Source organism: Lonchura striata, chromosome 3 (genome assembly GCF_050655825.1).
Source record: "Lonchura striata isolate lonStrDom1 chromosome 3, ASM5065582v1, whole genome shotgun sequence".
Taxonomy (NCBI): domain Eukaryota; kingdom Metazoa; phylum Chordata; class Aves; order Passeriformes; family Estrildidae; genus Lonchura; species Lonchura striata.
Genome location: NC_140705.1, coordinates 64,900,909 through 64,928,776, shown reverse-complemented (window position 1 = coordinate 64,928,776; position 27,868 = coordinate 64,900,909). Strand labels below are relative to the sequence as shown.

General features: G+C 38.2%; 1 protein-coding gene across 3 annotated transcripts in view; it reads left to right on the top strand.

The window, feature by feature from the left end:
• Positions 1 to 14: 14 nt before the first annotated feature.
• Positions 15 to 27,868, top strand: part of EPM2A (EPM2A glucan phosphatase, laforin) — a 50,113-nt gene continuing 22,259 nt past the window's right edge. Inside the window, exons 1-4 of one of the 3 annotated variants that reach the window (XM_085575360.1) lie at positions 14,603 to 14,726; positions 22,614 to 22,796; positions 23,043 to 23,192; positions 26,317 to 26,491. In XM_085575360.1, coding sequence (XP_085431486.1) covers positions 23,117 to 23,192; positions 26,317 to 26,491 — 251 coding nt within the window. In that variant the 5' untranslated portion in view covers positions 14,603 to 14,726; positions 22,614 to 22,796; positions 23,043 to 23,116. The other 2 variants (XM_021527004.3, XM_021527005.3) reach the window with 2 other exon arrangements.

Sequence of the window (27,868 nt, the reverse complement as noted above, 5' to 3'; positions counted from 1 at the left end):
CAAACATTCAAACAATTTGGAAATTATTAATATTTATACAAATTTCAGTATGATGATTGGCCATTCATTTTCAGATTATCTACCCATTTATATTGTTTTGGTGTATTATGCAGCATAGATTCCCTTCCACAATTAAAGATTTGAGTACACAACATTGAAGACACATATTGTAGCTTGTGGGTTTGTTCTAACTGCTTTTTCTGAATAATAAATTGGAAGGATTGTCTAATCAATATGATATGCTGTTAGTTTGCAAAGAACATTTTCAGTGTGTTGTTCTGTGAGTAAAGCGTCTTCTAAGAGTTGTTCATTAGAATAGTACAGAAACAAAAATTTAGAGCGTTTAGATAATGTTTGTATTTCAGACTGCTTATGGAATGGCAAAATATAAAACATCATCAAATAGAGGACTGCTCAGAAATTGATGTTTGCCCTGACATTTGCTAACACTGGCATACTAATAGTCTTTACAAATAAAAATGGTACCCATACTGCACTAAGTTCAATCTTAAAAACTTGTGACTATTTCACTTTTTAGACAGACTACATTTTGGTTTTCTCTCTCCATAACTGGATTAGATATTCTGCTCTGTAAGGAAATATTTTTCTTTAACTTTCTTGATGCTTAAAGTATTGTACGGGATTTGCCTGTGTTTTAGATTGTTTTTCTGAGATTACTACTGCTAAACTTCTGTGCTGCATGTAATTTTCTAAAATGAGATTTAAGTTCAGTGGAAGTTCAATGCCTGCTGTAGTATCACATTTAAATTATTTTAGTCAGAATGTCTGTTCAGGCAGCTTTGATCATCTTCAGATGAGCAGAACCTAGCGGTTGTTTACAGCACTGAGAAAAAAGTAGTAATCAGATAGGATTAATAAAAAGTTATGGCATGTAAAGCAGAGCTTGAAGAATGGGAATCTCATACCGTGACTTTTTGGCATGTGATGAATATTGAAGTAATAATCCAAACTGAAGAGGGAAACTGAATGAAGAGATAGAAGAACTCAGGCATTGAGTCCCAGCATATACAGACCTTTCTGAGAGACTGTGTGAGAATGCTGGGATTTTGACTTGTATATGCTGCAGCTGTGCTTCAGTGGTGATTTACCAGTTTTTCCATAATAGCAGGAGCTATCCTGCTGCTACTTGTGCTTTACTTGTAAACTATCTCCAAGCACTGCTTGCATTCCTGAATCAAATATTAGTTAAGCTGAATGCAGTTGCCACTACTGAAGGCAAGATACATATTTGATGTGGATTCTACATGCTGGTGGTATCAGAGGCAGTGTTTGGTAAGACTGATAGAAAAGTAATGTACTTCAGAGACAGAGGATCCATCTGCTTGGTTTTTATTGGTATTTGCCAGAAAAAGAGACCAAAAATGTGTTAGAGAATGTGAGGATAGCATTCAGTATAGTTAGGATAGCATTCAGTATAGTTCACTAATGACCTGGTAGTCAAGTAAACGTTATTAATCATCTTTAGATGCAGCATGATGGCAAAAGTCCACACCTCTACCATTTTGACAGACTAAATTCTGTGACACAGCCAGCAGTAGATTTACAGCCTCAGGTAATAGGAAAACAACATATACAGAGTTTAACTGCAAAATATAGGAAAGCTAGAATTTCATTAGGGCTAGATTTGTATAATCGATTAGGAAAATATGATTTCTGCCTTGAGGATATTTCAGTGTTCTGGTTCTTAGTTTTGTCCTAAACTGGGCTGACATTTTATCTAAATCATAAAATGAACAAGCTTCAGGAAAACAGTAGGAAAAGATTAAATAAGCTTGCAAAGTTGTTTCAGTTTCACAGTATCGTAATGTCATATTGAACTGAGAATTTTACAAGATCTTAAAGAAAGGAGCAGAAAAAATAGATTGATACATGCTTTTCATTTAACATTTGCCCTTTTTTTTAACCTAATCTATGTTTTAATGTATGTAACAGCAGAGCTACCTTCAAGTTTATTGTGATTTAAATAGAGGCAATTGTGCTAGTAAAATGAAAGTTGGGTGCCATTAGTATTCATAGCACAGGGGTAGGCTGCAGGACAAAACTAATCTGATTATGTGACTGGTTAACAAATGAACAATCAACGACCTGGTATGAACCTACACTGGACTTTGTTCAGAAGTGTTAATGTTTGGTTGTTATGTAATCATCTGAATATTGTTTTCTCTTTAGTATTTTAATTATATATTTGTGTTCCGTGTGTGATTCCGGAGGCCTTTGCAGCAAACAGGAAATAATGTGCTACTTGAAGAGATTTGAACCTTGGTTAAGGTAAGGTATTAGTGGTATGAACTGTGACAGCAGTTTATGAACATGAGCTGTCCGGAGTTTCACTTGTGTATTTGAAGAGGAAGGGATGGCTGAATGTTGTGTTGCCTAAGTAAGGTGGCTTTACTTAGAAGCAAGATGTTTATAAGGTACAGCACTGGGCATATGTTTTTTAATATACAGATGCATAGCATATTCTTGAATTAACAATGCAGTAAGACTACTGAGTAGATGGGATTGCATACAACAAAAATTGCTTCCATATTTTGTGATAAAACAGACTATCCAAGTGACCTGCATCTTTGACATCAGTTAAATGGAGTTTTAACTTGTAATCATATTTTTCAGCTGGTGGCCTTTTTGGGTACACACAAATACATAATACAAGAAGTCTTTGTATTAAATGTTAGAACCAAATCAACCAAGAAAAAGACCCCACACCAAAAAGAAACCTACCCCAACAACTGGAAAAATCCTCAGTGATATATTTTTTTAATGTATAAACTGTTGATTAATGGTTGTTAGGAGAACCTGGGAAGTAAATAGAAAACTCACTTTCTATATTATGTTCAAATGAAGTCTTCTGCATGTAGATAAGCAAGTGCATCTTTTTAATGAAAACCAAAGCCAAAACAAAACACATTTACAAAAGCTGTATGATTGGCAATATGACTTTTCTACTGTCCTTTTGATCTTCAGGTGAAACTTTAATGATCCCAAATTTGCTGATTTTACCATCCAGAGGGAGGAAGCTCTGTGAGAAGAGACTGGACATTTAAGAGACTGTGAAAAACACTGTGTAGCAGCTGTGAGAGAAGAGTGAGAAAAACGTTGAGAGAAACAACCCTGCAGACACAAAGGGTTAGAGGCAGGAAGTCCCTGATGTGGGAACAGAGATTCCTCTGCAACCTGTGGAAAAGACCATGGTAACTCAGGTCATTTCTCAAGCACATGAAGGACTGCAGAGGAACAGGTATCAGCTCTGCAGCCAGTGAAGGTCCAGTGGGGTGCAGGTGGATCTGCTTTGAAGGGAGCTGCAGTCTGTAGAAAGCTCCCACAGGAGATGGCTTCTGGCAGATTTCACCCATGGAAGGGGGTCTATGCAGGAGCAGGTGTTATGGCTAATACATTAACTAGTCCCACAATAACACACAGAAACCTATGTAAATTAGTTACCTTGTGTAGAGGTGTGGTAAATAAGGTTGGCCAGAACATCCATAGATGAAATAAAATGTAAGTAAGAAATCATTGAAATAAGTGGAGACTTTGGAGTAATTTATGTTTTTGACAGTTAAGGCAAGTCATAACTGGTCTTTAATTTTGCTCTGACCACACATATGCTCTCAGCAAAAGTGGGTTTAAAAACCACTGCTCTAAAGGTAGGGCACAGCCTGCCTTTGGAACATCGTATTTGAACTTTAAGCCACTCTTGGTTGACAGCAATTGAACAACTAACTGTTAACTATGATACTTAGTGAGAACACACAAAGTGAATGACTATTCCTTGGCAGCTGTGGTGACCTAAGAGATCTTGGGGAAAGCTTAACAAGTGGCCAACTGATGCATGCCATGTGACATCAGATCTCAAGCAAAGTACCTGATGGTTGTATGAAGATCATATTATGTTTTTATTCCATATTTTGACCAGGTTAGAATGACTACTTGCATCCATGGTGGTAAAGTTTTAGAGTTGTGCTCAAGCTGAAACTATCATGAGGATTGTTATATGGGGACTCACCCATAGTAAGGGTTAGCAGCCCCCAGACACATGTGACCACACAGCTTTTAATTGCAATTGTTCTCATGAGCTTACCCGTAATGCAACTTGTAAGGAAAAAAAGTCACTATTTATTGTTACATGGACTATATAGATCTAATCACGTTTAAATGAAGTGAGATACTAAAGCTATGACTATAGTAATTCTCTGAAGTGCACGTAGAGTTAATTTTATGCTTAGTTGGATCAATGTGTCAAATGAATTGGTTTCTATTTCCTTGAATTTATGCAGGTAGTAATGTTTGAACAAAGATGTGCTACAGCAAAGCAAATATTAATAAATGTGAAATAAAACCACTCATTTTCTAGTGGTATAGAAATAAACCTTACCAGAACTTAGGAAAGACTACCAGTAACTACCAGATGGATTTACTATATACATGACAACTTTTCACAGATTTTGAGTGATTTTGGTCTCAGTAGAACAATCTGAAGTTTGGTAGCTTATATGTTACACATATTCACGGCATAGACATTTGTACATGTTCACATACTGTCATGACAACACTGTTACTAAATTCACATTAAGAAGTGTTTGTGGGAAAATGAGAGGATTCATTTGACTTTCATGCAGTTTCCAGGATGTTCTGATCTAGGTCACATGGGTTGCTGCTTAAAATATGTCTCAGTTCTTAACCAAAGTACTAACTTTCCAGGTCTGAAATAACCCCTTCTAGGTAATAGTGTGCCATTCATCCACTGCCGTGAAACAATTCAGTAGCTTTCCCTTTTATAGGTCTCTAGTAGAAGACTTGTCCCTAAAGAAAAGGCATATTTGCAATAATTTCTGAATGGCAGAGAACTACAGTTTTCAAAAAAAAATGTATGTAGTACCCAAATCAAGTTGATGAAGCTTAATAGTTCCTTTTATCTTTTGAGCTGATTGTGAGCTTTACTGAAATCCACAGAGCTTTGCAAAAAACATGGCTGAGGGAAGCGGTAGAAAAAGGATCAGTCTCTCTTGGTGTCTGCGTATTTCAGACAGGGAAGAGCTTCTTTGCAATATTTCCTTTTTCCTTAATTTCTGTAGTTTTCTTGGCACTGTTCAAAAAATAATAATACCCCATTGGCTGTTCCTACTGAGTCACTTAATCCACAGTCATACTAGTGTAAATTATGTATCTAAAAGATCATTTTGCATAGCTTTATAAACAGCAATTTTATTTTCATAAAGTCTTAAGTTAAAACTTCCACCTCTGTTAAATACCATGGCTTAAAATAGATGGTCTGAAAGCAGAGAAGATTAAATATATGTTTCCAGAGGTATATAATCCTTTATGTGGTAATAAAGTCAAAGGAGGGTGTGGATTTATCTGTTACCTCTCAAAAACTTTTAGCTTTTGACTTCCAAAAAAAGAATGGTTTTGCTAGTCACTTTGAATCTTTCTGCTAGCAAATGAAGGCACTGACATTCAGTGCTTTTTATTTCATACTTTTTAAATACGAAGAGAGGAAAACCTACTTTGTGACGTTTAGTGTTTAACACAGTTGGAGAACCTCATTTGAGTAAGATTGGTTTAACTTTCCCTACAAAGGTCTGGAGACCAAAATTATATGAATGCTCGTTTGTCTCTCCTTAAAAATATTAAAAGGAAAAGCATTAGAAGGTAGATATAACTGAGTTGCTGCAAAACAATATGCTACCTTGGTGCAGTTCCTTTTGGAGGCAATTAACGATGGGCTCAGCTCTTGCAGTGTTAGATCTAAAAACGTCTAAGTCTCATGCTGGTTTGGCATAGGATCCTTCTGGAATCAAATATTGATGTTGCTGTGCTGCAGATGGTTGTTTAGTACAGATGTGGATAGGTCTGTGTTTGCCACCTCTCCTGCAGTACTTGGCTTTGAGCATGCTGTAGCAAGGATTGTTCCACTGGTCACACATGGCAACAGGCTTGATTTTTTTTTTTTTTTTTTTCATTGATGCTAGTAACTTGCCAGACTGTTAACTTCCAACCCACAGGAGGATGGCTGATAGAGACAAACAAGTATCTGCAGTGACTAAAGGAGCATGGAGATCAGCATGCAAATATTAAATGTGTCTTTTGTGTTCATAATCACTCTTTAGAAATAGTGTTGAAGAAAGCACTGTCAATTAGTTTAGCTTGTTTTATATTGATAGAATTTATGTACTTTGAAAGCAGTGTGTGTACAGCTGAAAGCAAAGTAGTTCAGAAAGCAAAGGTAAGACAAATGCTCTGTTATACTTGGAACCCACAGTCAGTACCTCACATAATACACTTGTATTCTGGTGAGGAGGAACTGTGCAATAATACTGGTCAAATTCACCACACCAGAAGTGATACTTTGAGAATTTCTGATTATGAAAGCAACAGATTGAATTATTGCACCACAGTCTTTGCAAAATGCTGAAGGATAGTTTGTTTGATGTGTCATTTAATGCAGTTCAGGGTAGTGAATGCTAACAATATCATTGATCATAAAGGTATTTTATTTGCATATTCATACTTACATAAGTGAAAATGCAGAGCTTAATTGTTGCTTTCAGTTTAAATCACTTAAAATGTGGATGCTTCCAAAGGAAATCTAATAGTGGCACATCAAGTGCTTCACTGTGCTGCTGCCCCTGTCAATCCAGACTGGCCATCATGCCAGCTAACAGCTCTATTAGCTTTGCCTTTTCCTCCTTACAAATATTTTAGCCAGTGGGATAGCTGTATTTGGTAATATATTTAAATTACTCATAAATATGTGCAGTGTAATAAACCTCTTCTTTGAATAAGATTATGTTCTTGAGAACTTGGAACATGATATGCTACTACATGCTACAAAGAACTGTTGGTTGGCTGAAGTTTGCATGGAACTAGTTCCAACAATCCCTATATAAATGTATTTTTAAAGACTCCCATTTCATTGTTTTATGGTCAGGAGCCTAAAAAGTGAGAGATCAGATCAAGATTTATTCTACAAGTTTCACAGACATGAAATTTGCTATCAAGCAAAAACTAATTCTGATAATTTAAGAAAATAATTCCACTTACCTGGAATTTGAGGTAATGAGTGTAATACTTGAGAATTATGCATTTTTGCCCAAATTAATTTTGCCTGGTATTAATATATGAATCTGTTATCTTTTCTATTTAGATTTATCTCAGAATAGAAAAGGCATTTGGCAACAATATTTTATATAGCACTAAGCCTTAATGATCTTAGCTTGAGAACTTATGCTTATGGAAAAGTGCAGATTAGTTAATGTATAAAAGTAAACCAATAAGGAATCTCTAAAAATTAGATCTCAGTGCTATTTTTCAGTAAATTTAAAACCACTTTAGAGGGCTTAGGTATAAGAAGTTTTGAACAGCTTGAATTATAGTTGAATACAGTAAGAATAAAAAGTAAGCACCAAGAAGGATAATGTAATTTGAAAATTCAAGTGTTCTTATAGCTGTTCAAGACAATGTATGTGTAATTCAAGTGTAATTCTACACATAGAATATTTGAAGTGTGCGCTGTACTTCCAAGGCTGTTGTAATACTGTTGATTAAGATGATGGATCTGGTTTTGGACTGATCTTCCATATCCATTATTCTTTCAAACAGGTGAAGAAAAACCAAGTGATCATCTGCTGACTTAGGGGCCAAGTACAGCTCAAGTGTGGTTTCTGTGGCATTACCTTGAGGTGATGCCACAGAAATACCTTTCTGTGCCATTACCTTGAGGCCATGCTAATGAGGAGGCATCTGTGTGAGAGCTTGAGCTCAAGTGGAAACAGGTTACTATGGTACACAGCAACATACACATACCAAATTAAGTAACAGGAGTCCCCTGTCTATGATCTAGTCTGCAAAGTATGCTATACACATCTCCTGGTTCTTGGCTGCAAGCTGTTGCCATGGCCGGTGGAAGGTTGCTAAGTTGCAGACTGTTTACACTCTCATTCTAGACTGCAATTCCTATTTCCAAGAGTTTCTTTATATCTGGGTGAACATAGTGTTTGTTTCTTAGCAAAGATTATTTGTGTGCCAGGTAAGTGAATTTAGGGAAGCTTGCCAAAACAGCCAAAATAAAAATTCTTTTAAATAAAGAGATGTGCAGTGAAAAATTTGGTCAACACGTGAAACCAGAAAGATAAGCAGCAATGCATTGTATTGATGCAGTGATACAGCAACAGATTCATATATTAAAAAAAAGAGAGTAAGGTATTCTATATGCTGTTATATACACTTGAGCATTAAATCTCTGTTTTATTAGATTTACTGGTGATATAACTGCTTCTTTTTTATATGTTGTGGAGCTGTTGGGTATGGATCAGGATGCTTTCTCTTCTTTTTAAATTTTTTTTCTTTTAATTTCTGCTGCCACTTTTCCTAGGCCTTAAATATCATGTATTGATCTAAATATAACTTCTGGATTTGTATTTTGATCCAGTTTCTGTCTAAGAAAAAGGCTTTAAGATGTTTTTACTTTTTTAATATAACTGGAAAAATAAATTGATTGGTAGGGTCAGTCATCAGTAAGTTTGATTTGTTGTACTATGTGAAGCATATAATAACCACTGAGACTTGTATACTTAAATGAACAATCATTTCTATAATTTCTGTTTCCTTTTGTGATACTGGTCCATGGCTTTAAGGATAATATCCTTCAGTTTGCTTAATTTTTTAAAAAACAAGTAAAGGGAAACCTTTACTGTTCCAAACAGCTTTTGTTCCAAAGCTCTTTAATCATTATGCAGTAAATGCACAGTAACTTAAGTTACTTAATAGTAATTTAAGTAATTAGTAAATTACCTAAAATCTAGTCATAACTTAAGTAATTAGTAAATTACCTAAAATCTAGTCAGATTTGTCAGCAAGACTTCCAATTTTTTGGCTGTTTATTAAATTCCAATCAATTTTGGAGCTAGAAGCCTATTGCTTAAGCACAAATTGAGAAGGAAGTTCTCTTGTCAAACTTCCTTTCCCATGGTTGCTTTTCTCACCTTTTACTCCACATCTAATGCTGTGTGTGACTTCCTGAAATGTTGCTGGTCATACATAAAACAATTGCAATTAAAAGGTCTGCATAATGAAAAATAAACAATTAAATTTTTCTTAAAATGGCCACAGGAGTATAATATACAGGAACTTTCTATCAATCAGTAATTTGCTGGGGATCCCAAGAACACTCAAGCCTGGCACAGGTACAGAGGGTGTATTATTAGGATCAATGAGCACTGGCTTTTGAAAGTGGAAGGATTATTTAAGTCTCCCCAGAAAAAAGGCAGGCACATTGTTCTACTTAAAACTTAATAGCACATAAGTTTTGGGTCAGATTGCATTCTCCTAACTAATGAAATAAAGTTTTGCTATTCCGTACAATCAAGTATTTGTTTTTACACTGTCTTGTTTCCAAACAGCTGAAACATTTCTTTTTTCCCTTAAGTAGACATTTTAATTAGAAACCTGATATAACATTGGTGGAAATAGGCTGGTTTAAAAAATGAAGTTTACAATGAGTTAATATTGTAATGATTACTGCTACATACTGTTTTTCACTCAAGAAGCTCCAGGTACTTGGATCTCTGAGTAAGCACTTGGCCTCTCTCATCCCTTTGTGCCGGGCAGAAGGGCCATGTTCCTGCTAGGGCTACCAGAACTCTGGGCTGGTTTGGGTCACAGCATCCCAGTGCAAATGTACCACAGATGATGTGGAGCATCCCTCCAAAAACTATGGCTCATTCTGGGCAGGAAAGGAGCCATGTGCTGGACTAGTCTGCAATATTTGTTCATTTCTGGACATTGGTGAGGCTGCTAGGACATCCTAAAAGGGCCTCATGCTGAAATATGTTGGAACTTTTTCCAGCTCCCAAGGCATATGAGGCTGGGGAGGATGCAGACAGCTTAACTGGATGTTGAAAAAAGAAACCTACCAGATCAGTTATTCCTGTATGTATTTCTGTAGTGTTTACTGTAATGTTATTGCATATTTATACTGCCAAGTTACTTCTAAAAACAACAACCTGTTTAAAAAATATGCTACACAAACCCCCATGCAAAAGTGGAAACCATCTCCTTTAGTGTCCTATCTATTGTTGCAGAAAATTTTTCCAACACAATTCCTGAAATGGTCATTCCTGACAGAACTTCTGTAGTTAAGTCTGCATAAAAGTTTGCTCCTAGCAATAAGCAGCTAAAATGGATCATGCAGTTATCAGTGCTCTGACACAGCTCTAAACTAAAAATTATGGATAGCAGTGCTTATCTGTTAACAAGTTCTTTAATCTTAGTCTTCTTTCAGTCTTCAGTCTATAAAGGTATTTATTAGCTGCTGTATTGTCAAATTAGAAATATTGGTGAGAGCATTAGTTCATAGTTCTATCAGAATTGATAAGAGAAGGACAGTTAGAATTCAATTAGAAGGTCTGGGTCTGTCGATTGAGTAGTTTAGAATACTTAACTTTTACTTAAACCAGTGGTCTTAAATTATTTGCACTAGAATAAGGTTTCTTTTATATTTAGCACAATCTCTTTGAAGAAATACAGGCTGTCTAAATTTTTCAGCAATGAATATTTTACCCAAATCATTAATACATCTAAATCAGCTTATCACATAATATAAATGTTTGCCTTTTTACAAGCAAGACTGTGTGCCATGTGCTGCTTTTCTCTTTTCTATAATTAGCAGAAACATTTGGGAATTGCAATAACACTTTCTCTGTATCTTTACAAGAAAGAAAATGACCTAAAAAGGGAAGAAAGGCAAGTCTAGGAAGGAGCACTGCTAATCTAAACATCACCCACAACTTGCAATCAGGAATACTCCCTCCCTTCTCCAACCAAATATTTCTGTATTTGTGTTTTGTTTCTGTTATTCAAGCTCTCTCTCTTCACTACAGATTTCCCTACTTGGAAATACCATCTTAGATCACTGTACAGCAATAACAGATAAAGCTGTTCCAAGCTGCAACTGGGCTATGGGGCAAAAGTTTGGAATTGCTAAAAGAAGAACACTTATACTGCAGACACAGGCTACCCCAGCATGGAACTATTAACTTCAGCTGTCATTTTAGTAGTATTCACATTGATCAGATAACTGTGTGCTGTCTCTATACCTAGTAGACACTTTGCAGATAAGAAAACTGTGAAGAAAAATATGACTTTCCACTTGGAAAGCTGAATTTTGAACTGGAGTATGCTGTCAAACTTCTCAACTACTGTCTTCACTAAAATTTCGGCCAGCAATACTTTGCACAATTTTTTTGGGATGTAACAAATGGTTTAAAACTCTTGGGTTCACAAAAATATCATGACAATTTTATTTCTGAAAGAGACACCATAAGAAATTTGACTTCTGCAGAATGTTAGAACTGTGATTCTGCAAATGTTTAGTGCACAGCAAGTGAAAATGCCTTTAAATGTGTTTTACATGTCTGCAAATGAAGTCACATTTCTGGACATTCAGCCTTCTCCGTAGAATCCTTTCAGATACAGCCGTTAGGCAGAAACCTGAAGGCATAACTGATGGTTGGTTGATGTTAAGTTGGTACACAGCCTCGGTGAGTCCTCCTGTGTGATCCCCACTACCTGCACAAATTTTGGATAATAAGCCAGCTAATTAGCTAGAAATTACACAAGGCTACTATGTATTGGTACAATTTAGGTGAACTCCACAAAGCAAGTCATTCTTGCAGAAACTGATCTCTCAAGTCCCTTCTTGCACACTAATGCTGTGTAAAAATAGGCTGTCCTTTTTTTTTCATATAATTCTTCCCTTTTTGCCAGTTAGAAACAACTTTAGCAAATGCCTCGGATGGTAGCAGAAACAATAAACTGAAGGCTTTTAAATAAACTTGGCATTAAGCCTCACTGTGTTGCTAGCTCACTGTTTGATTTGAGGTCAGTCGGGGCTTCCATTCAGCAAGTGGCTGCTGTAAGTATATTGAGAGATCCTAAACAGCTGTGAGAGGCACAAATGCACAGCATTTATGATTGCAATGCAAACAGACCCCTAAGATGGTAGCTTGTTCCCACAGGAATCAATGAGTGACAGTAGTTTTTGTGACAATTAAAAACAGCTTAACTATTGGGGTTTTGCCCCTTTGTGCCAAAGCTTTTTGATGGGAATTGTAAGGCTTGCCAAGTTGGAAGGAAGACTTACTATAGTGGAAAAAAAAAAAAAAAGGAAATAGTCATGTTTAATTTGTGGTTGTAAAAGATGACTGGATTATCATGAAAGCTTTTAGGTTTCAGAATAGTGTTAAGAACTAGGGGAAGAGCACTGGCCAGGCAGTACTAGAATAACAGGTCATTTTGGCAAAGGAAACTATTGTTAATTCCTTAAGAGGCTTAGGGTGACACTTGAAACTAAATTTAGGGTTATGGCAGTGGCTCAACTGTGGAAGTACTTCATCAACTCCTTCAATCCCAAATACTAACAGTAAGTGGAACTCCTCCCTACCTCCTCTGCCTTTACTCCAGCTGAAATTCCAGTTTAGAAGATGACAAATCATAGACCATGCAAATCTAACAGGGGAAAAAACATACATTTGCAAAAACAAACTTCACAGTACCTTTAGCTCCTCAGTCTCAGATCTAATGCTAATAAATTTTATCCTGTCTACAGCCCCCATTCAGCCTGCAATTTCACCAATATAAACTGCTCTTCTGTTCCCACTATACCCAGCCATGGGATGTCCCAAACCAATCTACATTTCTAGTTTTTATCTCAGTCTTGCAGGATCCATCAGTAGATCCAGTTTTTCAGCCCTTCCTGTTGATCTCTCAACCTAACCCTTATCTGCACTAGGGCTTTTGAGGAAACGTCAGGAAATCAAGCTGGCCACTTTCTGTCATCTTTAACACACAATATTGAGTGGCACAAAATGGATTAAGGCAGATCCCGGAGAAGAAATTGACTAAATTAATTTTAAAGATACTACTTGGCACATCAGAGTCTACAGAACAATTTTTTATTGTTCCACAAGGCTTACAGGTCTAAGATGAGGACTCAATATTTACAGGCACAAAGCAGTTCAGTCTTGTCCAAAGATGGATGTTGCTGGTCTCTCTTTACACTGGGGCTTAGACAACAGCCAGGAACTAAACTGTCAATCAGATGCCCTATTGAATCCTGCAGTTTTTAAGCTGTGACTGGAATGAACAGAAGCATATGGTTTTGTGTAGACACAATATGCTGAGGTGGTTTTAGGACTCCTGTCATGCTTGATCTTTAGGATAAAACCCCAGAATTCTTACATTCTGTCTCGTGCTGCTAAAATGGGGGTGTATGGTAAAGAGTTAGATATTTGAAATTATGAGACAGGGTATGGGTAGCTCAACTGTAAGGTTGAGAAAAAAAAATTAAAATGTGCTGCACTGTTCCACAAAAGCAGCAGTGCTACAGTAAAGCCAGCAGAAATGGAGGACAGTGAGAATTTCATTTGTTTTGGTTATGTCTGGAAAAGTGGTAGAATATCACTTACACAAGTTCAATGAGTATCAGTGAAAATTGGCTAAAGCACTCTTAAAAATAAATTTGGCAGCACATACACTTCAGTGTCATCACCCCTGCATAAAGGAAACAAACAGCCATCTCTTGAGGCAGGATTTCTTTTGACTCATTGAAAGGCCTTCATCCTGTTCCCAGAACCTGACCTAAATAAAGTTACCATTTCTCTTTTTCTGTCCTTAAAAGCTTCTGAAATGGGTGTATTCAAGCAGGGACCGCCCATTAAATGGCTGGATTGCATCCTCTTCCTCAGTCTTTTTAAGTCCTTAGTATTGCTACGCGTAGGAGTTGCCAAATTTTCCCCTTCTGGCCGTAAACAGAACTCGTGCAGCGAACTCCAGATTTCTTTAAAAGCTTTCTAACCTCCCTCAGCACTTCACATTTATTTTCTCACCATGACTGGCTGGCTGTCAGCGGGAAAGACATAAACATCATGAACACTACAGCGTTATTTGCAGCCAGTCCTTGTTCGTAGCTGCAAGTACGGCAATTTTCAATGATGTCTTTGCTGCGCTAAATTAAGCCTGAGTTCTTGGCAGTAATTGCAATGGCTTCCTTTAACGCAGCAATAATCCTTGTTACAGTCACCATACGTGACGCGTAGCCTTTGGCAACCAGGAGAGCCAGTGTTTAGCTGCGGAGGGGATTTTCCATCCCCACTTTAGGAGGCGATTGAGGCTCGGTGTTGCTCAACTCCCCTTCGGAGGGGAAGATCCCCGGCAGCGTGCGTGCGGCAGCCGAGCGCCCGAAACAAGCGGGAGCAGCCCCGGCCGAAGGAGGCACCTCTCGGGCTCCGCAAGGGCAGGGCCGGTGGCCGGGGCAGCGTCCGGGCCAGGGGCGGTCTCCGGGCCGGTGTCCGACCCCCAGCCCCGGCGGAAGGGCGGGCCCGGGCGGCCTGCCAGCGGCGGCTGTGCAATAGCAGAGCTCCCGGTTAAGCGCCGTTCTTTGTGTACGATGCTGTTCCGCTTCGGCGTGGTGCTGCCCGGCCGGGTGACGGAGGGCGGCGCGGAGCTGCTGGTGGCCGGGTCGCGGCCGGAGCTGGGCGAGTGGGACCCGCGGCGCGCCGTGCCCATGAGGCGGGCGCGGCCGAGCGCCCCGCTGCCCGCCCAGGAGCCCGCGCTGTGGCTGGCCGAGGTGGCGCTGCCGGACGAGGACGCCGCCAGCCCCTTCTGGTACAAGTTCCTGCGGCGGGAGGGCGGCCACTTCCTCTGGGAAGGTAACGGAGGGACCCCCTGGCCGTGCCCGGCCCCGCCGGGAGGGGCGGTGCGGCTCTGAGCACCGCTGCGGCGCCGTCCGCCCGCTCCCGCCGCTCCCTGTCCCCGGAGCCGCCGGTGCACGTAGAGCCGCCCAGGCTGTCGCGGCTCTCGTGACGTGGGTGCTCGCAAACACAAGTGTTTTTTGGCTGTGTGATGGAGGCGGGTAAATACAGGAGGCTGTCTTTATAGGTTGGTAAAAGTTACTTGAAACAGTTTCATTCCCCCCACCCCCTTGCTTTAGGCATCCATTGTCATGAAGTTTTGTTTCTTCCTCAGAAGTGAAGAATTTAGGATCTCCTAGTATTCACTATGGTGTAGTTATTTCATTTCGCTAAGGTGATGTGTCATTATGGCATTTTCAGGCTGGTAAATTTTGCTATTTTGATTTCTTAAAGAAAAGCACAGGGAGAAGTTTAGTTACAGCTTTTCCAGTCTTCTTGCTGTTTCAGTAGTACTTCCACCGTGTTTTCCTCTTTCTGTGTGTTTTCAAATATTGAATAACTGGTCAGTTTCCATATGCTGTTTAGTATACTGAAGTATCTTAAATCCAAGGGAACACTGAGACAGTCGTTTCCTGAGTCAAATAAAACTCTAAATATACCTCCTGTAACTGAGGAATGGTCTGACCTAGTGAAAGGAAGATAGATCACTTGGTAATTTGTGAGGGTATTTTTTTAACTCATAGCATAATAATCCATGTACCAAAATAACACATTGTAGAGCAGTTGCTCTTCACCCATTTTAAGAATACATACCACATTTCTGAACTGCCTTTCTGTCATGTAGACTAAAACATGCATGTTGTCATAACTGTTGCATTTGTTTGTTCTTCATGCTAATAAAAGACTTCATGTAAATGCTACATTCACAGAAGTTTACATCATAAAGGACTATGTCCCTCATACAATAGTAATTGTTTTGTTTAGCAGCTAAAACAAATAGTATATTCTGCCTGTTTTAACCATGTTTTCTTTTCCAGAATTGCAGGAAAAGTGAATTTATGGAATAAAAATCTTTACATCTGTCCAAGGAAGCAGAATTGGGTCCCTTTGAAGGTGCCAAGTTGTACATAATATGACAGTGATACTGGTATATAAAGCAGTCCTCACCACACAGATTTTAGAAATAATAGTAGAAATAGAAATAATTAGAATTTCATAGAAATAATAGTGAATAATTAGAGAGAATCATCAATTTGAAGGTTGATGGTTATGTTCTGGTTTGGAAGTAGTGGTAGCTCAAATTGTTGTCTATTCAGGGAGCACGTTTAGGAAATGTAGTCAGAGTAATAAACATACTTTGATTTGGCAGATTTGCAGTTTTAGGATTAACCTGGCTGGCATTTTGTTCTTGTCATTGTGAATGCTCAGGAGTTTGAGCTCAGTGGTTACCAGGAACGATAGAAAGCAAGTGGGCACATCGTCTAAATGCAGAATAATTTTTTAATTAGTCATTAATATCAACAGTTTTTTCCTCAATTGATATTTACATGAAAGTACAAATTTGCTTAAACCTTGAAATTTATTTTTCTTGCTTTATTGCATGAAGGAAGCCTAGGGAAATTTTCTTATCCAATAACTGAGCAATCTTGCCATTCTTTTTAATCTGTTTTAGTGTTTTTTGGTTTTTGGGGTTTTTTAACTGTGATCAATGAAAATTTGTCTGTCATCTGTTTATTCTTGTAAAACCCAGAGCTTGAAAAGACAACTCTCTTCTTAAAAAAAGAACAGGTGTTTTTTTGTGCTGAACAAATGCTGTGCATTGTCTCTTTAGTATCCTGTGTGTTTAGAATTAAAATGGGCTTTGGGAAACACTTAGCTCTTGCAGAACATCTGCAGTTTTGAAGACATGTTTGTGAGGGATAGAGGAAAGTGCAGAATGATACTTGCTCTAAGTTTATGAGTTGAGGCATCCATCTGTAACCAGAGAAACTGTAGTCCATGGATGTCAGTCTGATTAGGGGTGTCAGATGTTTACATATATTGGATGTTGAAATCATGTGCTGTATTTAAGAAAATTACTTCATCTTTTTTACTAAGACACATACGTGTGTGAGAATTCCACTGGCAGTGCATATTGTTTTTGTGATAGTACGATACCTATGTATCATCTGTTTTGAGTACAAATTTCAGCCATTCCAATACAGTGGGGAAGACTGAAAGATAAAAGTGGAGGTAGTTATTTATGTGGGCTAGAAGAGTCAAAGTCACAGGCCAGTGTTCTATGGCTTTTGGTAGGAAGCTTTCAGGCAAGGCTTGGCCTGTGCAAGATTCACTGGGTTGTTGCATGTGCCTTGAGGGAACAAGTTCCCCTCCCTAGGAGGACAAAGTGGGAGGTGAGACTCCCCTGTGCTCCTGAAGATACTTGCTTCTGCTGTCCCAGGGAGATGTTGCTGGTCTGCACACAGGACCTGTCACTTAAAGCCATTGAGTGTTTCTGGCTCAGGTCACATGAGCTGTGTGGGGTTTCTTCAGGATTGGTACTTGCTTACCTACTGTGAAAGCTGAAGCCTGCTATCCAGGAGGGTTTGTGATATGCTGTCTCTTTGTATATGCTGTCGAAACAGGTTGGTTATGCTGAGCTTTAGAATCTGGGAATTAGAAAAAAAGCTAAATTCATGTATGTACCTTTTTCTCCCCCAAGTGCACCTGTGTCTGTGTACTTTGTTTTTTGTGTTGATTCTTCAAAACTGGACTTAACATCTCTCAGCTTGGAAACTAAAAGTATTTTGTGTCTGCTGTCAAAACTAAATAAATACAAGATGAAACTTATGCTTGAGTTTGTTTTTGTGAGTTTATGATGGAAGACTCATCTGTGCCTTTATCCCCATACTTTCATCTAAATAAACTGTAGGAACTAATAAAGAAACATGCTGCATAAAAGGACAGGGAATTTGTTAGAGGTATGCCCCAAACTGTATTTTGAGAGGATGGAATACAGTCTGCTGACACTTTGTATTTTTGGGAAGGGAAAAAATAAATTATATAGAAAACCTACATAAGCCTGTAGTACATACACAAGCTTGTACTGTTAAATATTGCCCCTTTGTTGCCCAGAGAAATTGTGGATGCCCCTTCCTTGAAGTGTTGAAGGCCAGCTTGTATGGGGCCCAGAGCAACCTGGTCTACTGAAACGTGTCTCTGCCTGGGGAACTGGGTGATCTTTAAGGCTACTTCCAACCCAAACCATTTTGTTATTCTGTGATTTTTGTGTAGCTCTTAATTTAGATGGTGGAGTTGGAGCTTGCCAGATCCAGTATTACCAGTGAAAGTTCCAAAGCACAGTCAGCCTATATTCTAGTAATTTGTTCAGGTGAGCAGAGCCTTAATTCTTACAGAAAACCTCCATCTCTAGTTTTGGGGAGGGAGGAGGAGAGAAAAGATGTCTTGTTTGCAAGACAAATGATACAATACAGTACAATTTAAATACAATTATGTTACTCAGCCTGTAGTATGTTGGCCTTCCAACATTTCCAGTTCACACTTCTGTGAGCCTATTTGTATAAACCAAAAGACTGGTAGAGTTTTGGAGTAATAAAGGTTTTCACATCACTGTAGTACAACCAGTGAAAATATCAGAAATAAATTCTGATCATAGGATTGAGCACCTGATTAGTTGAAAACATCAGTGATGGTTAAGCATATTAAAATTTGACTTTTAAAGTGTTTGAAGCTTGAAGCAATCAGACTTTTGGCTTCAGCTCTGGATAAAAAAGCTGTAATATCTTCATTAAAAGGAGGGGATTCTTCTGAGGCTTTATGAGAAGGTAAGATCTAGTTGCCATTTGCAATGGAGAGATTCTAATGGAATGAAAAATATTTGGGGCTAAGCTGCAAAATAAAATTTTTGAAGCCATTCTAAGAAGTACAGTTGGATACCATGTTAATTTCTGTAACTGAGATCCATTAATTTTCCCTTTCTTTTTTTCCTCCAAAGCTAATCTACAGATCCCGAAAATAGGTAGCAGTTCCATTATTAAAAACAAACAAACCTGAATTAAAAAAATAAAATTAAAAAGACAGCAAACCTTGAAGAGTTACGTTTCTTTATGGCTCTTTTAATGCAGATGTTTCATGTAGTGCTCTTCCCACTGGGTGGTGCCATATTCCCTGTGTATAGCCAGCGCCTGCCTAGCATCTTGCAGCTACTTGCATGTTTCATTAGTATTTTGTGTAATCTATTAGGCTCTTGAAAATAATCCAGAATTTTACTTATTTTCCCAAATCCCAGTTCTGAAGTAGGTGGTGACTAGAAATGAACATAAAATACAAGTTATGTGATAGTTGAATAATTGTGCATCATAAAGCATTTTGTTCCTGCAAGGCTCTTGCTTTCTGGACAGCACTAGATACCTTAACATCTTTCAGATGTGACAAAACTTAACGAGTGGATAACTTTGAATTCTTCAACCCAATACTTCTTTAAGGAATGGAAAAAAAGCTTTGGTTACAATGTAGCTCACAGTAGCTCACTGTGTTTTGTTCTTCAACCCCCACAAGGCTTATACATAGCATGCATTTTGGTGCAATAAAATGGCATCAAGATTCTCATTACTTTCTATCTGCTTATCAGCATTAGCCAGTTTATACTGAGCAGGCAACCAGACATCAGTAAAAAAAATGTAGAATGGCCACGTGAAACTGGAAAATTACAAGAATAAAAATAAATGCATATACTTGCATTCTTCTGCATTTGGCAGGTGTGGATCTTTTCCTACCCACAAAGATAATCAGGGGCCAGTTCTGATTTCTGTGCGAGTCTAATTAAAGCCTTTGTGGTTATAATGGCAAATTTACAATAAATGCTATTTTTATGCAAATCCTATATTTACCATTTTTCCTGTCCCTCACTTCCAAATGGAAGGTGGGCTCAACAACTTATTTTGAATGGAAAGAAACACTGAGAAGTGATAAGTAATTGGGATGATACTTTGGTCGAAGTATTGCCATGGTTGCTATTTTGATGTAGCTCATTTCCTGCCTATTCTGGTATGGTAGAAAGTAACAATTAGTAGTAGACAGTACAGTAAACAGTGTCAGAACAAACAAGATGATGGTATTAGATTATACATTTTGTTGTTATTAACCATTATTCTCTCATTTGTATTTCCTGTAGTGTTATTTCTACCATCTGCCAGAAAAGAAATTGTCTTATACATGAGGAAAATTTACTTTTAGATGCTTTTCTCTGACTTCATCATTAAACCAGGCATTTGGTTAAAATCTCTTGGTACAATAGAAGTTCCTACTGAAAAACACCTGGGCCTGAGCAGACCTACAGAGAGAAATAAAACATATTTTTGAAAGTTGACTTTGAAAATTCTGATTTTCTTATATCTGATTAAAAAAATAAAAAGAAAAAAAAGCCTTGGTGATGAACAGCATTAAGTATTAAGAATGACTTTCTTGTAAACCATTTAGTTTTCATTCAGGCATAATTTCAAAATGTAATTCCATCAAAGAATTTTCTTGGGTTATATAAATAAAAAGACTTAAATTCTGCCTGGATTTTAATAGAATTAGAACTTGTTTCCATGGTTCTGTGTAGCAGCTCTATCAAAAAGGAAGTCTGCTTTAAGTCTGAAAGAATATAAACATGTGGTGTATGATGCACATGATTTTCTTCTTTTTGGGTATCTCTTCTTGGCTTGCAAATGCAAAGGAACATTTTTGAAAATCAGACCAGTTAGAAGGACTTACTAATACTATGTATTTAAGTAATAAAATAAATTCATCTGCCACCACTTACAGAATCTAAGGGGAAGATGGTTTGCTGACAGAAGAAAAAAGCATTAAAAATCAAAGTATGCTTTTCTTTGGCATACGGGTTAGGCTTCATATGTGGCATATAGAATTGGAGCTATTTGTCAGAGCTGTTAAAACAAAGGGCTGCTACTGAGGGCTTTGCTGAGGCTTGAGGAAGGTGGGACGCCAGAGCCTGTGTCAGACTCAAACTCTCAAAAACTTGATCTCGCTCAATTCCAAAGAGAGGAATTCAGCCCCCTCCACCTCTGTTTTTGTAACAATCGAAAGCAATTCAGTCTTGGCAAGATTGAGACAGATCCTATTTCAAAACATCAGAGATTGAATTTTGTTCACAGGCAGCAGGGAGACTTTTGTGACAGAATCTGGTGTGAAGGGTAAGTAAATTTGAATATTGTGAGTGTGCTGAAGGAAGTTCAGTTAGAGTGATGTGTGATAACCAGACAGTGCAGCAACACATTCAGATAACTGAAAATTGTATCCAAAATATCACTTGAGACATTTCTTCATTGTTATTTTGGTATAAAAGGTAAGGAAGCTACTAAAAACTTACTCTTTTAAATGCATTATTTTTGAGATTCTTTTCATATGTTTTCTTTACTTTCTGTTCTACCACTATTTTTTTTTTATAAAAAATCTTTTATTCCTTGATGCTTCCCTGTTTATCTGCCCCCAGAGTGCTTATAATATTAAACTCTTAGAGGGGAACTTCTAAGCATGAACTTAAGATACTCATTTACCTTAAAAGGTTAAATGACCTCATTTGATAAAAATGGAATTACTTAAAATATTTAGACATAGTTAAAATTTTGAATTGACATTTAAAGTGTGCTGGTTCACGGAAAATTATGACAAAGATTATAAGAGTTAGTCTTTCCTCTGACTGATTTGTGAGTAGGTGATCTCCAAAATGCCTGGCTGCTTGTGGTTTGGGTGGGTTAGTTAATGTGTTTCAGGTTATCTAAGTAGCCCTGTGGTTTTTAAAGAGGTAGAAGTGAACTGAGAAACAGCCTCACCTTACTGGGGTTTGGAGGTTTGGAAGTTGCATATCTGTGTTTTAGGGTCAGGCTAAGGCAGGGATGAAATACCCAGTACCTTTATGGCTGCTGTTGAGCCCTGTAGTTCCTACATACCTTACATAACACAGAATAGAAAAAATTAAAACTTGGAGCAAGGTGTGCAACAAGCTGGTAACTGGGAGAGCAGTGGTTGAGCAGATCCTTTGCTGCAAAGAGCTCTGCAGAGACAGTGGGACAGGCAGTCTTATTTTTTTCATTTATTGATGTGTTTTTTGTTCACCACTCTTAATGGTGATAAGAAATTTCATTGACCCATATTTTGTTTATCTTTTAAGATCAAGCTGGTAATTTCTTCAGTTTGACTCTTCTGTGCAATCTGTGTGCAGTTATTTTCTGTGTCAAGATAAGTCTGCACTGTTGGCAGACTTTTGAATTATACTCTTTCATGCCTGCAGTACAGCTGTAATAAAATAGTAACTGCAGGTTTTTGTGTTTCGTGGTTGTGCCTCATTAGTTCGAATTTCAGGACATCCTCTTCTAGTCTCTGCTTACCTTTTTCAGTCCTAGATCTTTGCACATCTTGTATCACTTTCTATATCTTGCTTCTGGTTTTCACAGGATCAATCAGGTTGCAAGGGATCACAGTGGGTCATCTGGTCCAACTTCCCTGCTCAAGGAGGATCAAAACCAGATTTCCTTTGCTTCATTCTGGTCTCCTCCTTTCATTCTTGTTTCCTCCTTTTACCAGCACCATTTATCAGTTATATGGAGATCTTTGGTTTTATTCTTCTGTTTAGTTATTTCTACAGCCACTTCTTATGCTCCTTTGATCATCCTTCATATGCATTAAACAAGGAGCCATAAACTGCAGTCATGCAGATTCTGAAAGAGCCCTCTGAGAGGCTGGAGCTGTAAGTGGGGCTACTCGGTTGCTTTGCCCTTCAGCAATTCCCTGCGCCAGCGGATTCTGCGAGAAACCATCTGTAGTACAGAGCAACTGGTGCAAAAGCAATGAAAAACTTTATAATTAAATGCCTAGAAACTTATTTCAATCTTTTTCTTTCAGATGAGCATTTCTGATGTGAAGACTCACAAAGATGGGTTTTAAATTAAAAAAAAAAATGCACCTAATGAAAGGAAATAAAATGCTATTCTAGAAGTTAAACTAGGACCTGCATATTCTAATAAACTCTTCCAAAACGCATTTCTTCTTTAATTAGGAAAACCAACATGATCAATTAATGGGAAGGTCAGTACTATTCAAATACTCAGTTTATCCCTTTTTATGGTTGGATTTTACATGTTTTCAGATGATTGTGTATTTGCTTCCCAACAATAAATAATTAAACCTGTGTTTTGCAACTTGGAATATGAATAAAAACAAGATGAAGAAAAATAATGATATAGAAATGGGTTTATCTGTAAAACCATGTGTTTGCTGTTGTGTGAGCTCTTTCTCAAAGGACATTTGTGTTTATTTTCCTTTTCTTCAAAGATGAAGAGGTGAATGTTGTCTCATGGCATCCAAAATATGGTGGATTTCCTGAGAGAAATTGTGCTAGCAGAAGCATGATGTGGACTGAGAAAATAATTTTTTCTCATTTTGAAACTTCCTTCTTAAATGCATATTGTGAAGCAAACTGTGGTGAGAAGCATTTGTGTAATCATGTGGGTATTACCTGGGTAATGAAACCTGATCATTTTTTGGTAGTTGCAGATTTTCAGAATTCCTTTAAGAAGTATAGCGAATTCAGCTTTCTGAACACAATCATACTGAACACTTTGATCATACTGTTCCCTAAATTAGTATTTATTGAAGATGGTAGCACTCTTTCCTTCCTGTATGAAGCTATATTATGTGTGAATATATATGTATATGTTGAAAATATGTTGATGTACATTATGTTGCACAGATGTCTTATTTCAGTAGGAAAGTTGTTTAATTCATAGATCAGTATCTAACATAAGGAGTAGTAAAGAACTAGGCAACTCTCATAAAATATGATATGAGTGCAAGCTGCTACTCTTTATCTGATTATTAAAGGCAAATCAGAACCATACCTTTTGAGATTCAGGTCTGACTGTAGGCCACAGCGGGGAAGCTGAGGCTCAGTTGTGCACAAAAATCAACAGCAATAAATATTCATTACAGAAGACAGTGTTTCATAATGAGATTTGACCAAATCTGTTTGAGGGAACAAACAAAATAAACATCTCATGCCAACTTACTCTTGGCCCTGTTTCCATATGTGGTTTTAGGCTATTTAAGGGAATTAATGATGGTGAAGGTGGTTAGGTTACAAGGCATGGAGGTTGCAGGACTTAGGAAGGCATAGAGGAGGAGGAAGCTCATATAGAAGGAAGGAAGGCAAAAAAGGGACAAGAATTAAAGCTGGAGAAAGGGAGGGATGATGAACTGTAAAACTGGCAGGTGGCAGAAGTCTGTCACCCTGATTCTTAAGATTTTCTAAAGCCTTCTGAGTTTACATTCTGTTGGAGAACTTTCCCACACAATTTCTATAAACAACATATTGTTTACCTTCTTTTGTGGGGGGTGGAGAAACTTGATGTACTAGTGGTTTGTCCAATGTCTTTGGAGAGGTGGCCCATTCACTCTCCAATCCAATGTCACCTTTGGGAAAGTATTAAAGTTGGAGTCGGAGAATAAACTTTCTTCTTTACCTTGCAAATAGCAGGTGGCTCGTGTCGTGCTTTCACGTGTCCTATAGGGACAGAAGTGCATGCTCAAGTGGCAGCAATTGGAAATGGGGCAGTAGGAAGCACATAGTGGGTACCTGTGTACAAGGAAGCACAGGGCTGGGAGTAGCAAAAAAGCCAGAGATCCTGAGAACATGGTTCAAAACTGCCATGGTGCAGAGAGGGCTGGGAACTCCCTGGGGACTGCAGGGACACCCCATGGGACTGGCAGTCAGGAGCAGGCAGCCAGGGGCACAAGGGCAGCCCCAGCCCCGAGCATCAGGCATCTCCCTGGGGGCAGGCTGAGGCTGGGGCAGGACATGGGCCTGTGGGCATGTGGGGGTCAGGATCAGACACAGACTCATGATGGCAAGACATGGCCATGGTGATGTGCATCGCTACAGACAGCTGTTGGACAGTAGAATAGAGAAGGCAAGATGTGGTGTTTGTGGCTGTATTTTGCTGAATGCATGAAATCATTAATTAAATGTCATAAACATCCATAGATTTTGCTACACTCTTGTATTTGTTGATGTGTGCTGTTGTCTTCTTGTATTGTTTAAAAGTAGTAATAATATGTAAACAATTATAAATGTGAGATAAAAATATAGTGGTGAGATTTGTAGCTTCTGAAACTGTATTGATCTTGTTTACCTTACTTATAATCAAAATAATCAAAACCTACATGATGCATAATTACTCAGCAATGTGAAAGAGAAAATAGTTTTCTGCCTCATATTTTAGTTTTCATTTTGGTAAATAATAATATTTCAAAATTATGATTAAATGGCCTGCATGTCATCTGGAAATAAGGAGATTGTTTGAACTTTCCTCTTAAATGTTATTCTTGCTCTCTAATCATTGCATTAATACATCTCCCAAAATGCTCTTGCTCTGGCAAATTTCCCTAACTGTAGTGATGGAAAACTGGTCATGCATTTACGTGCGGTGGGAAATTGAAGATATTCCTTTGGGCATAATTTTTCTCAGAAATATTTTAACATCATTAATAATGTATAAGTGTAACAGGCTTAAGCAAGCCATAGACTAGGTCACTTCTGATCTGCACAATAATTATTCCTACATGACAATTAGTATTACAAAAAATTATGGGGGGAGAATGTACATGTACTCTATTTTTGGAGGCTGGATAACCTTTTGATTGATAATATGACTCATTTCAATTCAAGTTGCTTACTCTGGCATGGTATTAAAAACAGGTTTTCTGACTAAAGCTCACACTATTGCTGTAAGAGAAGAAGTGGAAAACTGTAAGAAAAAGAATCTTACTTTAAACTGGGCTGCTTAAGGTAGTTGTGGTCATTCACCATTGCAATTGTGACTGTCTCTCTGTGGGTCACTTTGGGGCAGCTTCTACTGTGTACAAACAGAATCAAAGTGAGATGTGCATTTGAAGACAAGAAAGTGAGTGTTTATTGGTCCACAAATATAAAAGACACATAGAATTTTATGAACTCCTTGGCTAGATATCCGAATATGTCTGGTCTGCAACAGGAATCTGATGGGTCTTTGCTGGCCAGGCAGCTGTGAATGAGGTGGAAGAGGGCCACCCTTCTTTCCCCCTTTAAGCAAGTCTGCCTTGTTTCTACATTGCTGTCTGGCACCTTCTTTGGGCTTTGATGCTTTTACACATTGATGTTTTTCCTCTTGAATCCTTAAGCTGGTAGTTTTTTTGTGGTTTTACCTTTCTGAGCATGCATGGTTGTCCTCTGAACTTTCTCTGAGGTCTTTCCCATATCTTGGCAACTTCCTTAGAAGCCAGCCTGAACCAAGGTCAGGCTGCCATGGCATGTCTGAGACACAGCAAGATTGATACCCTAGGGAGAGGTCACTGAGCAAGAATTTGAGGTCACATATTATGAGACAGAAAATGAGGAACTTAGATTAAATTAATTATTCCTTACATTGTAAGTGATTTAGGAATTTTTAATATTATGGAGGTTGAAGAACCACTCCTGGCCTTGAATGCTCAGTTCAAATCTCCCTGTCATTGTTTTTTTTTTAAGATTGTCCAGTTACACAACTTGAAACTGTCCTTTCTTCTGTTCTAGGCAATGGGCCCCATCATGATCGAAGTTGTGTTTACAACCAGAGCAACATAGTAGATGGAGTTTACTGCCTCCCAATAGCACACTGGATTGAAGTCTCTGGGCATACTGATGAGATGAAACACACAACCGATTTCTATTTTAATATTGCAGGACATCAAGCAATCCATTATTCCAGGTAAAAGAAATCTGCAGAGCTTGGCTGGAATCAAATGTTACAAACAGAAAATCTGAACAGGCATATCTGAAAACTGCATTTGAATCAAGGAATGTTTGTATGCATGTAACAATAAACTTTAACAAAGATTCAGCACCTCTTTGCAACTGAATGTCAGTTTAGCAGATCCTAAGTTCAAGGATACCTATACGCTGTATAGGTCTGTTATGTTGCAACACATCTGAAAAAGTTTTGTGGCAATTTTTGGGTAGTCATTTTCAAATGCTTGTCTATATACCCGTGGAAAATTGCATGTATGTTATATGTTTAGTTTGGGATGATTTTACTGAAGAACATGTCCTGGGAAACAAAAATGATATAATCCACCACCAGAATCTACTGGTGACATATTGTCACCAGTATTGTGTGGCAGCCACTGCAATTAGTGACAGCTGCTTTTGACGTCTTCCACTTCTGGGCATGTATTTAACAAAATACTAAAACTTAGACAGGCCTTAAAATGTTTGTATTCCACAGTGTTCACGTGGAGTCCACTGTCGCACTGGTGAAGCATCCTGGCTGGAATAAGGAGACAGTAAAGATCAAGGAGAGCACTCACCCTTTAGGGCTGCAGATGAAGCACAGGCTGTATTTAGAGCAACAGGCTGAGCACTGGAGGTTAACAAAGTGACATTGAGGAATTTGGGACCCTGTGTAGTTTTTTTCCCCCATCTCCAGTCCATTGATCCAGCAGGAAGTTCATGGATTGATAATAGTTGTGTGAATGCTGGCAGTCCTGATATGCCACATGCATTACAGAACTGTTAGTTATCCCAAAGGGATATGTATTTTTTTAAGAAATCAAACCACCTTGTACTTAAATTAGGCCCTAGCACTGTTTTGTGTGAATTTCTCCAGACCACTTTATCAGCTACACCAACCTCACCATTGTGTCTCCTCTTTGTCTCCACCCTCTCACAGGGTAGGAAGGAGAATTGTGTTTTCCTCATTAGATTTGCATTGTAAGAGGGAAAGCTTTCTTCCCCTTGGTATTTTTTGGAATAGTAGGGATTCATAAACACTGTCAGGAACATGTAGGTATTTGTGGGACCTTTTCCCTCAGACCCCCTCAAGTTACATAGTATGCCTGATAGACTATAGTGTTACGTGGATCTTAAACATCTGTTCCCAACACCCTATCAGAGTAAAGATCTTGTTTATTCCAAAGCACAGATTTGTCAATCCCAAATAATCTTTGCTTGGCAAAGAAATTTTTTGAGAAAGAAGAACAGCTGTCAGAAAGTGAATATCTAAGTACCAAAGGCTAACTTATCTTCCTTTCCAGAGGCAGCAGTGATCCATTTAATGCCACCTTATCTGCATGACTGTGTGTTTCAA